The sequence below is a fragment of the Acanthochromis polyacanthus genome, chromosome 14 (genome assembly GCF_021347895.1).
Source record: "Acanthochromis polyacanthus isolate Apoly-LR-REF ecotype Palm Island chromosome 14, KAUST_Apoly_ChrSc, whole genome shotgun sequence".
NCBI lineage: Eukaryota > Metazoa > Chordata > Actinopteri > Pomacentridae > Acanthochromis > Acanthochromis polyacanthus.
Genome location: NC_067126.1, coordinates 12,663,115 through 12,676,898, shown reverse-complemented (window position 1 = coordinate 12,676,898; position 13,784 = coordinate 12,663,115). Strand labels below are relative to the sequence as shown.

The 13,784-nt window shown below is 38.2% G+C and overlaps 1 protein-coding gene across 6 annotated transcripts in view; it reads right to left on the bottom strand.

Annotated features, from left to right (window-relative positions):
• adcy5 (adenylate cyclase 5) overlaps window positions 1-13,784 on the bottom strand; it is a 211,104-nt gene that overhangs the window by 9,059 nt on the left and 188,261 nt on the right. For 2 of the 6 annotated variants that reach the window (XM_051958887.1, XM_051958886.1), the window contains exons 13-20: window positions 12,252-12,368; window positions 10,705-10,863; window positions 9,069-9,253; window positions 8,934-8,954; window positions 8,520-8,652; window positions 2,818-3,081; window positions 1,676-1,880; window positions 1,189-1,313 (exon numbers count right to left, since the gene is read on the bottom strand). In XM_051958887.1, the coding sequence (XP_051814847.1) occupies window positions 1,189-1,313; window positions 1,676-1,880; window positions 2,818-3,081; window positions 8,520-8,652; window positions 8,934-8,954; window positions 9,069-9,253; window positions 10,705-10,863; window positions 12,252-12,368 (1,209 nt within the window). Of the gene's footprint in view, window positions 1-1,183; window positions 1,314-1,675; window positions 3,082-8,519; window positions 8,653-8,933; window positions 8,955-9,068; window positions 9,254-10,704; window positions 10,864-12,251; window positions 12,369-13,784 lie in introns of those variants that run through there. The other 4 variants (XM_051958889.1, XM_051958888.1, XM_051958890.1 and 1 more) reach the window with 3 other exon arrangements.

The window sequence follows — 13,784 nt, the reverse complement described above, 5'->3', positions numbered from 1 at the left end:
GCAATTTGACTGATAATTTTTCGTAAGTTTAATAGACTTTTTCCCAATTTAGCTATCAGCTATGTGTGACATGGTTTTACACAACTTAGGAACGCTCTCAGTTCCATTTGTCTTTATTGTATTTTGACAAGGGAGCTTTAAACTATTTAATATTGACCTAATGCAAATTTTATTCATAGTAAACAATTAAAATGTTTAATCAGATTTATCACATGGTTGCTGTGGATTATTTTTTATTAATCACAATTAAATATTATTCATTTTTAATCTATATTAATCGCGTTTCATTCTGCATGCGCAAACAGACTCAAGAAAGAAGAGAATATATATGCACTTAAGGTGTTTATTAAACACCTTTAAAGGTTTATAGTAGAATCCCTGACTAACGCATGCTTTGCATTAATGTGGTACAGTGATCCCTCATGATATCACTGTTCACTTCTCGTAGTCTTACTGTATCGCGGATTTTTAAGTTGTGTTTGGTTCAACAGATGTTTTGCTATGTCATGGAATTTTATGGTACAGATATTTTTTCTATATTTACTATTGCAGTGAGTTGCATCGTTAGCTAGCACTGGAGAATAGTTTAGTGTTTACTTGTATGCATTATGTCAATTCTAGACGCTTTTACTTTGACACAGAGAATACGGTACAAATGTAGCAGGAAGTCATCAACACTTCACACTCACGGTCCTGACAACATAACACTTAACCCAACTAACTAGGCTGACTAAATCACAAAAACACAATAAAACACAGACACTAATAACACTATAACACAAACATAAACCACAGTAATGACATTAAAAGTTGACAACAGTGGATTTGTAGTAGGATCACATGATCGTCAGCAGGGAACTGACACACTGTATATTTGTAAATAGACTGTTTGCACTATGTTTAAGATTTCTTTGCACTGAAAAGGAGAAGCTCTCCAATCTCGTTCTACACTGTACAATGATGATAAAGCATATTCTATTTTATTCTATTCAGATGCATTAAAATTTTTAATCAGATTATTCATGATGCAGGATTAATCCATGTTAACACATTAATTTTGACAGCCCTAGTTTTTAGTATTGATTTGTTGTTTGGACTGTCCTGTCATCAAGCTGATGGGGCTCTGTTTAAAATGATCAGTGTAAATTTGGCTGTTGGGATATGTAAAAGTACAGCACTCAACTTTACCTGGATCCTCTCCGGTACACCTGTGCTGTCCATGCGACTCGCCACATTTACAGTGTTCCCCCAGATGTCGTACTGAGGCTTCCTGGCTCCAATTACCCCAGCAACTACCGGACCAATGTTAAGACCTAAGAAAGACATGAATGTAAAATGACACAAAGGACTTAATTACTGCCAAACAGTGATATAAAAATAAAGATGTGGCAGAACAATTAATCGTACTGTGTTACAACGCTTGGATTAAAAAAATGATATTCTTTGTATAGGGTTGTTTAGATCAGGTTTTCTCTTCTAAATCAGACACTCTGTACAGTACATCAGTCTGGTAATTGACTCTTCAGTTTCAATAAGACAACTGAGCATTAGTCTCTTTTCCGACCGCTACCAGCCGCTTTCATTTCAGTCTCAGTCAGTAACAATCTCACAACCTCTGTTCTCTTGGTTGGATTAACAAACCAGCAGTGCCTTTCTTTTCTGTTCTGCTGCTCACCTATTTTCATCTTGAAGTTGTTAAAGGAGTGTTCATTGATGTATTTCATCTGGTCCATCAGCCTCATGGCGTAGTCAGCCAGTGCTCGGATGTGCGAGCGCCCGGCCTTGTCGTACGTGGAGTCGTTGAGGCCGGACGCTGCCATATAGGTAGAGCCGATGGTCTTGATCTTCTCCAGCTGGCGGAACTGATCCTCGCTGATGATCTGGTGATAGCAGGAAGAGAGGTTTAATCGTTTTATTTTATCAGTGGCTATATTTAGCAGGGTGCAGGCTCACTGAACCCAATTCCAAGTTAAAATGGCTCTTTGTCCTTTCTATTTTTTAATGGCAAAAGCAATTTACAAAATATTTAATAGTCTTAAAGTTTTGGATCAGAAAACAGCATTTAAGGAGGATTTTTCTTTTTTTTCAAAGTTTGTTGATGAAACTGCAGGAAAGCAGGACACAATGTGGTGAATGTAGTAAAGGAGCATCTAATGGCAAAAGAATCAGATGTTTTTCCTATTAGTGGTGGAGACCAAACCAGAGTGACTATTGGACTTTTTCATCATCAGGCTGTGTCAAACATGACTCCAAATGAATTCCAAAATTGCTCCATGTGAACTTGGAAGCATAAATAAACTTTTTTTTTTTTTTTTGGCGATATTTGCCCTTACACAGCATTACAAACTACAACTCCAATGCAGTCCAATTAGATCCTCCTAGATCCTATATCTCCTCCCATAGCCGTGCATTCTCTGTGAGCTGCAAAAAAATAAGTTTTTCGTACGCAGCAATGTTTCTGTAAATAGGAAACTTGCTTCGATCCACACAATGGTTGTCCTGTGCACATTTGTGCACATTTGTGCTTGTGCACAGGACTGGAGAAATGAGAAGGGAAGGAGAGATGATGTAAAACGGAGGCAGCAGAACTCAGAGAGTCAGTTAATCTGTCACATCCTTATTATCAAAATCTGCAGTCTTTCTCCAGAATTGCAGATTTCACCTTTAAGTGTGTAAAATCAGATAGAAATGTCTACTTAAGTAACTGAGAAACCACAGCCTCTAAAAGCACCACTGACACCAGTAGATCCCACAGAAAAAGCCACAGATTCACATCCTCCCACATCCATCCTTCAGTTGGAATAGTTCCCATCTTACTTCATCAAAGTCGGCAATGATTTCATTGAGCAGCCGAAGACACTCGACCCCCTCGTTGTTGGCTTCCAGCTCCACGTAGAACTCAGAGAAGTTACTGATGGAGGCGAACATGACAGCGACACACTCACAGGACTGGTAGTAGAGCTCGTCGTTTCGCCGCTCACGCTGCAGGAAGTGAGCGGCCACGTCTTTGGGCAGGATGTTGTGGAGGAGACGCCGGTTGTAGGCCTGAAGTTCCTCCATCTCCTCCTTCTCCTCTGTGGCCTGATGAAGAGTTTGATGATCAAAGAATAAACTAGAAAAGCACTCGGAGAGCGCATACCTCCGCCATGCCGTTTGTCTGTCTGTCCGTCTGCGTGTCCGTGTGTGTGTGTGTGTGTGTGTCTGTCTGTATGTCTGTTAACAGCATAACTCAAAAAGTTGTGGACGGATTTTCACCAATTTACTCGATTGGAGTCTCTACCAGTAGAAACTCCAATCCTACCGGTAGAGATTTGTCAGGGCTAAGGTCAGGCTTTTAAGGTTAGGGTCAGGGGTCAGGGCAGGGGTCAGATTTAAAGTTCCATCTCTACTGGTAGGATTGGAGTTTCTACTGGTAGAGACTCCAATCGCAATCTCTACTGGTAGAAACTCCAATTCTACCAAATCGCAGTCTCTACCCTGACACACATATATATATATATATATATATATATATATATATATATACAGTGGGTACGGAAAGTATTCAGACCCCTTGAAATTTTTCACTCTCTATGTCATTGCAATCATTTGCCAAAATCAAAAAAGTTCATTTTATTTCTCATTAATGTACACTCAGCACCCCATCTTGACAGAAAAAAACTGAAATGTAGAATTTTTTTGCAAATTTATTAAAAAAGAAAAACTAAAATATCACATGGTCATAAGTATTCAGACCCTGTTCTCAGTACTGAGTGGAAGCACCCTTTTCAGCTAGTACAGCCATGAGTCTTCTTGGGAATGACGCAACAAGTTTTTCACACCTGGATTTGGGGATCCTCTGCCATTCTTCCTTGCAGATCCTCCAGTTCTGCCAGGTTGGACGGTGAACGTTGGTGGACAGCCATTCTGAGGTCCCTCCAGAGATGCTCAATTGGGTTTAGGTCAGGGCTCTGGCTGGGCCAGTCAAGAACGGTCACCAGAGTTGTTCTGAAGCCACTCCTTTGTTATTTTAGCTGTGTGCTTAGGGTCATTGTCCTGTTGAAAGGTGAACCTTCGGCCCAGTCTGAGGTCCTGAGCACTCTGGAAGAGTTTTTCCTCCAGGATATCTCTGTACTTGGCCGCATTCATCCTTCCTTCAATTGCAACCAGTCGTCCTGTCCCAGCAGCTGAAAAACACCCCCACAACATGATGCTCCCACCACCATGTTTCACTGTAGGGATTGTATTGGGCAGATGATGAGCAGTGCCTGGTTTTCTCCACACATACCACTTAGAATTAACACCAAAAAGTTCAATCTTGGTCTCATCAGACCAGAGAATCTTATTTCTCATAGTCTGGGAGTCCTTCATGTGTTTTTTGGCAAATGTTTCTTGCACTGAGGAGAGGCTTCCGTCGGGCCACTCTGCCATAAATCCCCGACTGGTGGAGGGCTGCAGTGATAGTGGACTTTGTGGAACTTTCTCCTATCTCCCGACTGCATCTCTGGAGCTCAGCCACAGTGATCTTTGGGTTCTTCTTTACCTCTCTCACCAAGGCTCTTCTCCCACCATTGCTCAGTTTGGCTGGACGGCCAGGTCTAGGAAGAGTTGTGGTCGTCCCAAACTTCGTCCATTTGAGGATTATGGAGGCCACTGTGCTCTTAGGAACCTTGAGCGCTGCAGAAATTCTTTTGTAACCTTGGTCAGATCTGTGCCTTGCCACAATTCTGTCTCTGAGCTCCTTGGGCAGTTCCTTCCACCTCATGATTCTCATTTGCTCTGACATGCACTGTGAGCTGTAAGGTCTTATATAGACAGGTGTGTGCCTTTCCTAATCAAGTCCAATCAGTTTAATTAAACACAGCTGGACTTCAATAAAGAAGCAGAACTATCTCGAGGAAGATCAGAAGAAATGGACAGCATGTGAGTTAAATATGAATGTCGCTGCAAAGGGTCTGAATACTTATCATCATGTGATATTTCAGGTTTTCTTTTTTTAATAAATTTGCAAAAATTTCTACATTCCTGTTTTTTTCTGTCAAGATGGGGTGCTGAGTGTACACTAATGAGAAATAAAATGAACTTTTTTGATTTTGGCAAATGGCTGCAATGACACAGAGAGTGAAAAATTTCAAGGAGTCTGAATACTTTCCGTACCCACTGTATATACATATATATATACATATATATATATATATATATATATATATATAAACATATAACGTATACATATATATATATATATATATATATATATATATATATATATATATATATATATACACGTGGACAAAATTGTTGGTACCCCTCAGTTAAAGAAGGAAAAACCCACAATTCTCACTGAAATCACTTGAAACTCACAAAAGTAACAATAAATAAAAATTTATTGAAAATCAAATAATCAAAAACAGCCATCACTTTTGAATTGTTGATTAACATAATTATTTAAAAAAACAAACTAATGAAACAGGCCTGGACAAAAATGATGGTACCTCTATAAAAGATTGAAAACTATTTGACCAGAGTGACATGATTAACTCAGGTGTGTCATTTAATTGACATCACAGGTGTTTCCAAACTCATAATCAGTCAGTCTGCCTATTTAAAGGGAGACAAGTAGTCACCCTGCTGTTTGGTGAAAAGCTGTGTACCACACTGAACATGGACAACAGAAAGCGAAGGAGAGAATTGTCCCAGGACATCCGAAAAAAAATGATAGACAAACATCTTAAAGGTAAAGGCTATAAGACCATCTCTAAACAGCTTGAAGTTCCTGTGACAACAGTGGCTCATATTATTCAGAAGTTCAAGACCCACGGGACAGTAGCCAACCTCCCTGGACGTGGCCGCAAGAGGAAAATTGATGACAAATTGAAGAGACGGATCGTTGGAATTGTATCCAAAGAGCCCAGAGCAACCTCCAAAGAAATTAAAGGTGAACTCCAAGGCCAAGGTACATCAGTGTCAGATCGCACCATTCGTCGTTGTTTGAGCCAAAGTGGACTTCATGGGAGACGACCAAGGAGGACACCACTGCTGAAAAAAACTCATAAAAAAGCCAGACTGGAATTTGCAAAAATGCATGTTGACAAGCCACAAAGCTTCTGGGAGAATGTCCTTTGGACAGATGAGACCAAACTGGAGCTTTTTGGTAAGGCACATCAACTCTATGTTCATAGACTCAAAAACCAAGCATACGAAGAAAAGAACACTGTCCCTACGGTGAAACATGGAGGAGGCTCAGTAATGTTTTGGGGCTGCTTTGCTGCATCTGGCACAGGGTGTCTTGAAAGTGTGCAAGGTACGATGAAATCTGAAGACTATCAAGGCATTCTGGAGAGAAATGTGCTGCCTAGTGTCAGAAAGCTTGGTCTCAGTCGCAGGTCATGGGTCTTCCAACAGGACAACGATCCAAAACACGCAGCCAAAAACACCCAAGAATGGCTGAGAGAAAAGCGTTGGACTATTCTAAAGTGGCCTTCTATGAGCCCAGATCTGAATCCCATTGAACATATGTGGAAGGAGCTGAAACATGCCATTTGGAGAAGACACCCATCAAACCTGAGACAACTGGAGCCGTTTGCTCATGAGGAGTGGGCCAAAATACCTGTTGACAGCTGCAGAACGCTCATTGACAAATACAGAAATCGTTTAATTGCAGTGATTGCCTCAAAAGGTTGTGCAACAAAATATTAAGTTATGGGTACCATCATTTTTGTCCAGCCCTATTTCATTAGTTTGTTTTTTTAAATAATTATGTTAATCAACAATTCAAAAGTGATGGCTGATTTTGATTATTTAATTTTCAATAAATTTTTATTTATTGTTACTTTTGTGAGTTTCAAGTGATTTCAGTGAGAATTGTGGGTTTTTCCTTCTTTAACTGAGGGGTACCAACAATTTTGTCCACGTGTGTATATAACAATGCAAATATCGATGTCACCCCACCTTTTAAAGAAAAATTGAACTCAAAAAATGATGATACCTTTGACCCCAGATATTACGCATGGTTGACTCAATCAATATTCACCACTTTACAAAAATCTGTCAAACTGAAGATAGTCTGGCATTTAGTGAATTGATGCAGAATTACGCTTATATAGATTGTCATTCAGTTTGGTGCATATTCAAGATCCCTACAAGACTAATAATAATCTCCTTTGCTTTCCTCTAGTGTCACCAGCAGGTCAGTCATGCAGGAATACATCACTATCCTGACACCTTCAAAATGGGCTGGCTTGATATTTGGTTCAGACACTTGAGGTTTTCATTTGGGTGCACAATTACTGCTGCAGATATTATTTTTATAGACTGTTAATGTGACACCACCCAGCTTTTACACTTACTTGACCTTCAAAATCAAATGAATTTTTGTATTTCTTCTTAAATATATTGTACTTTCTTTTTGGTTCCATTTGAGTCTCACACAGCTGCTAGTGTGGTTTGAGAGTCTTCATCTTGTTATCTACCAACCATCTGTGACAGCAGCAGGCTGCAAAATAATAAATACCTCCAGCAGCAGTTTTTTTCTTTAGATAAATCTAACTTGTTTATCCACTTGACTGGATGACAAACGACACGCAGCGCAGCCTCCTTTACTACCTCCATTAACGTCAAAGAAATGTCCCTGAAGAGACGCTATTATTAAATTAATACTTCACTGGAAATCACTTGATTATTTAACACACTCAGCCAATAGGACTCTGAAAGGTTTCTGTTTCTCCTTCTGTGAGGACCAACTAAACAAAGCTGGACACATTCTTCAGTGTTATGCTATTTAGTGTCACATTGGTGAAGCAGTCATGCATGAAGGAAGAAGATACAAACTTTTCAAAGCCACATTTTGAGCGCATAGATCAGTATGTGATGCTGATAAACATGGATTGGAATAAAAAGTAGAATCAATCTTCACATGAATGACTGAATTTAGTATTACACATCAAACAAATACTGTTTTATCTATTTAAATCTCTACAGAAATAGTAGTTACCTGTGTGTCTTTGAACATGGACAGAAAACCACATGAATTTGATTCAATTTTTCAGAAATATTAATGAAAAATATCAGAAACAAGAGGCATTTGGATTGTTTTGAGCAACAGCAAAGCACCTGAAAATCTAATCAGATTTTCTGTTCTAAAAGAGGTACTTGTTGTGATCTAAGTGTGAAGTTTCTATTATGTATTGTTATTAAGGTTTTCTGTCCACAAGAAAACTCAATTTTATGCTATTTAAGATGTTTAACACATTAGTAATCACTTTTTAAGAATCTGAGCACGTTTGTTTTTGCATGCTAAGTACCTTGTATCAATTTTAAACTGTTTAGGTGTGAACAGCAATTTTTGGGTAATTAGTGTTTAATCAGCACAACAAAACTCTGTAACAGAAAACTAGCATGGCGATAAAATATCACATATTCTGTCTACCAGGATCTCTGAGCATGAAAACAATGTACAACACATGAAAAGATGCAACACATCTGGTTACTTTTCAACAAACACCTGAAAGAATTCTTGGATCTTAAAACCTCTAAAAACAGACCTGCAGCTTCCAGAGGAAGTCCAGCCTGGCTGTGGACTCCACCTGCTGGGCATGAAGGTAGAGAGCCAGAACGAACACTGTGATCACCACTGGAGTCATGATCTTCAGAGGAACTTTGGTGTCGATCACGCAGCTGGAAATAAACACACACATTGACCAGGGTTTCAGATGTTTTATGCTGAATACTGAACTAGCAGAATAATTCAGAGGTGTTTGTAGGAACGTTGTAACAAAAAAACCCCCAAAAAACAAGGTGCCCTCTAAATCTTGGCTCATTAGTGTTAACATCTGTTAGCAGCAGGTCATTATAGTTGCATTTGTGCCAGCACAGTGATAATGATGCTGTTAGCTTAAACAGATTACAGAGATGATGCTCTCTGTCTCTGTGGTAATAGAAGCTGCCATCAGGCTCACCTTGTTCCATTCAGTTGCTCGCTGTGAGGGGAGGAGAAGAGCTGATCAGCATTTCCAACATCTACACATGGTTACAGATTTAAGCCTTACAAGTGGAAAAACACACACACAGACGACGGTAATGAGAAGACTCACACAGGGTTGATGGCATTGGCCATAACCAGTAGGTCCTGGTTGTCGAAAAGGCTCACTTTGGGCACCTCCATGATGAGCAGGTAGAGCAGCTCAATGAAGAGCATGAGGAAGAGTTTACCAATGCTGCTGACCTGCAGGAACACTGAGCAGGCCAGCAGGCTGAGCAGCACACAGGACGAGAAGTACTGAGGAAAGAAACACATGCAGACATTATGGATGGAAATGTGTGTTTGTTTTATGTTTCAGGATTTATATTCTGCATCAGGTCTGGCTGAATCTGGAGGAGTTCAGCCCACTATTTGACTACCTAACTGATAATTCCAACATCAGCAAGCCAAATTTTAAGATTCACAACTGCAATTACCCTCACTTCATACCATTTCCCTGAGAGTTGACTTTTTTCTCAGATTTCTGACTTTAATTTTGACCCTTTCCCCTAAAAATTCTGACTTTTTTCTCTGACTTCTGAGTTTAATTTTGACATTTTTCTAACTCACTCATATGCAGACTTCAAACTATAATTTGGAGTTTTTGTTTTTCTGAGCAGTTGAATTGTGGCTCTTTTTTTTAGAATTCAAAATGAGCTTTTGAATTTTTTATTGTTTTATAAATCTTTTTTAATGTATTCTTTAAAAAAACAATCTCAGATATTTATTTTTTCACTTTTTTCATAATTCACATTTTTATCTCTATTTTTTCCTGAATTCTGAGTTTAACTCTGATTTTTTTCTCACTCACTCACATTCAGATTTTAGAGTTTAACCTCAGATTTTGAACATTTTTCAAAATAGTTTTTAATGGTAGAATTCTGTAGAATTTTTTTTTATCGCAACTCGTATAAATTTTAACTTCAAACTCAAAAAAATCTGAATTAAACCCAGAAGTCTGAGTTTTAAGTCAGAATTCAATGGTTTTATAGAACCTCTAATCCCCTCTGTATTTGTGCATTAAAAAAGATGCCTTAGTTGGATATTTTTAGTCTAGTGTGTAATATTCCATAGATAAAGTGCATATTAGTAGCAGAAAGTTCAATAGACACCCTTCTGCAAATGTTCCCATCCAGAGGAGTTATAAAACAACTGCTGAACCCACTATTTGACCATATGACTGTTAATTCCAACATTATTGTGAAAAATAAATGTGGACATTCGCAGCTGCAATTAACTTCACTTAGCACCCATTTGATTCTGCTAGAAAAAATTATATCACTTGTTTGAGGTCTGACATTGAAATCGTGCAATTGCATTATAAGCACTTCACTAATATCCGGTTTTGATTCTTTCTTTTTTTTGTTGCAAGAGCATGTTGCTCTAAAAGCAATAAAGCTCTTTGCAGACACAATTTCGAGAGAAAAAAATAACATTTTACTCATTAATTAGAAAAGCTTAGAATGAATCGGCTGGAGTGTTTCAGAAAAACGTTGCTCATCTCAGTTAAAGATTTTAAAAGCTTCACTTTGAAATCCATTTGATTTATATGCTTCATTACTTCAACATTTATTGTCAACATAAATCAAAAACAATAATCGGTGCATTTTTTTGCTTCCAAACACGTCCATGGAGGGTATTTTGAGTCAGAAATGACACTGGAAAGCTAAAAAGCTCACACACACATTGAGAACAGAGCACACCAGCACCTCAGGAAAGCTGCAGATGAGAGCATCGTCTTCACAGGGGCTGTTTGAAGCGTCCAGGCTGTAGTTGAGGAGGTGAGCATGGCAGGCGTTCACACTGTCCAGGCTGATGTTCAGCTCCGCTTTGATGCAGCTCCGCAGGTCGTTGCTGCTGCAGGTGAACTGAGGAGGGTACAAGGTTACAGAGAAGCACGTCACAGTAGAAACGGGTAACTTAGAATCAGAATATTTCATGTTTCTACAAAATGAGAAGATTAAAAATTACTCAGAGCTTTAAACATTAAGTTATGGGTGAGAAAATGATTCTCAGGTCATTCCACCTCAATTCACCAATAATTTGGCTGATTGCTTTTTCAAGTGTTAAATATTGATTGAGTTGACCATGTGTAAAATCTGAGGTCAGTAGTTAGTTTCTGAGTTAAAAATTCTTCAAGAAGATGGCTCATGTCAATTTTTTTGCATTGTTTTTTTTTTGTGCCAACCTGTGGATCAGTGTTTCAAGTGCCATAACTTGAGAAATAATGTAGACAGAGCCCTGAAATTTTCTCATTTATACGTACATCTGATCTTCAATGGCACAACTCTACTTTAATAGAACAATACAAGCCAGTTGCTGGTCTATGCACTAATTGAACATGGACCAAATGGCTTATGGTGTTCTTTTTGCCCAGTTACAATCTTGCAAAACTCTTCCTCTATTGAAATGATTTCACCATAATACTTGCTCAATGCATGTTAAAATATTAGCCATAGATGGATAAATTTTTTTTTGACATAATCTACATTTTTAAAGCTCCCATTGGTGCCAGTCACAGGGGAAAAAAACTCTAATGTCAAAGAATAAGGATTTATGGTTCGATTTAATATCACAGTTTACAGAAACATTAACATTGTTGTAACACCAAATTTGGACCATCACATCCTCGGTTGTTTTTGGAAAATTTTGAATCATTTTGTTTCAAAGCATTTTAGACCAATTTGTGCAAGTTTTAAATCACTTAAACAGATTTGGGTTCTTCTGGACAATTCATCTTGGACAAGTTTCAAAGCATTTTGGAAACTATGTTGAGTCAATTTAGAGAAGTTTCAGATCGTTTTCAACTCATTCTCGACATATAATCTGCCTCTTAGGAGTGAAAATACAGGTTTGTGAAATATCGGAATTGAAAAAAAGCATGGACATTTTTTTGACCAAATTTGCACCATCATATAACTGGTTGGTATTATTCTGTCAAAGCAAGGTTAGCCATTGAAGACCATCTGTTCAATAAACCTGCAAAATTTCAGGACTTAAGCTACATTATTTCTAAAGTTATGGCACTTCAAACACTGATCTACAGACTGGCGCAAGGGAAACAACGCAAAGATCAACATGAACCCACCATCTTTAAGAATTTTTGACTCAAAATGTTACCTGTGAGCCCAGATTTTACACGTTTTACTCAATAACATGCACAAAAAAGAAAAAATCGAGAAATGTGAAACGGGTAGGTGTGAATTTTTCTTCCAATTTGGTGAATTAAGGTGGGAGTTTTTTAATGAGAACTTACAATGTTAATGAAAGCAGAAAGAAAAACGACGATGATGGTGAAGACGCCGACCAACGTGCTGTTGAGTCTGGACTGGACAATCCTTTTCGAAAGAGTCTGCAGAGGAACCGGAAAGATCTGGGTGGATGGAAAAAACAGGAAATCATGGAGAGTTGAAGGGTACAGAAGATAAAAGAGAAATCAGTCAATGAATATATATTTATTGCAAACGTTATGTATCCCTAAATGCGTCCAACAAAGCTAAAATATGCAGGTCAGCTTGAGCAGATGGAAGACTGACAACACAGAAAGTTCACCAGATGTAAATAAGTGTTTTTGTCTAAGCAGAACCATGACTCATTGTACAATAAAACTCAAACAGCAGCTCAGTTTTTCCTTTTTCAATCTTTCCTCTTCCTCATGACTCATTAGCAGCAGTGAGACAATAGATGGACCAAACTTTTATGGTTTGGCTGCAAAACGTATTTGATTAGAACAACGTTTTCTTCACAGAAAGTTGTGGGAAAAGTTGCTACATTAGTGACTTTTTCAAAGCAGGAAAGAGAAAATAATATATTTTTTGGAGACAGCACAAAAAAATGCAATAAGTGAGATACACCAGTGTTTTCTCACATTAAGCTTCTGCTATAGATGCCTCTCTATAGATGCATTTAAGTACTTGGAAGATCCTCCATGATAGCAAAGAAGGATGATCACAGGAGGTCACAGGAGGTGAGAGGATGCAAGGGAGCCTAAGTTATCATAATAAAAAGCACCATCGCTTCTGATCTATTTATCAAATAAATAACAATCAGAAAGTGGCAGAAAGCTAAGTAACCATAGAAAAAAATGTCACAGAGATGATATTTTACTACATTTGTCTTAAGAGGTACAGTAAATCATAAAAAGTACTTTAGGTTATGCTGAAATCACATCATAAACAAGCTGTTTATAGAACCTACTGTACCCACTGTTGACTTAAGATGAAAATTGCACCTCATTTGACCAAGACAACCCCAAGAATTGTTCTCATAAAAATCTGTTTAAAAGATTTTACATTAAGGTGCCAAAGAGAGCTAAGACCACAGTCAAAAACAAAACAAGACAAAACAAGACAACACGAAAATTATATCAAAGGTCCTAGGTATTAATATTTGCATGACATTCGTAGCCCTATAAGGTACAGTCAATTCCAGCCATTTTCAGTACAAAAAAATCGCTAATATTTTATTTGTAAATAAAAATATGACGAGAAATACAGGGAATATTGGACGCGCATCACGAGGTGCATTTCCTCGAAAACGACCTATTCGTGGATTATATACCGACTTCAAGACATGTTTTGGACAAAATATTTTACTGGCTTGTTTCGTCTGGATGTCCAAGGTTGGATTATGGCCGTTTTTTGTGGAATATTTTCATCTGTGTGTAATAATGAACCCGCAAATGTGAGTCGCGCTGTGTACGTTAAGATTTTGCTGGCAGTAAGTAAAAAAACTATCACAAAACACTGGCTCCAGAAAAACTGCCCACCACAGCCCTCTTTGTCAACAT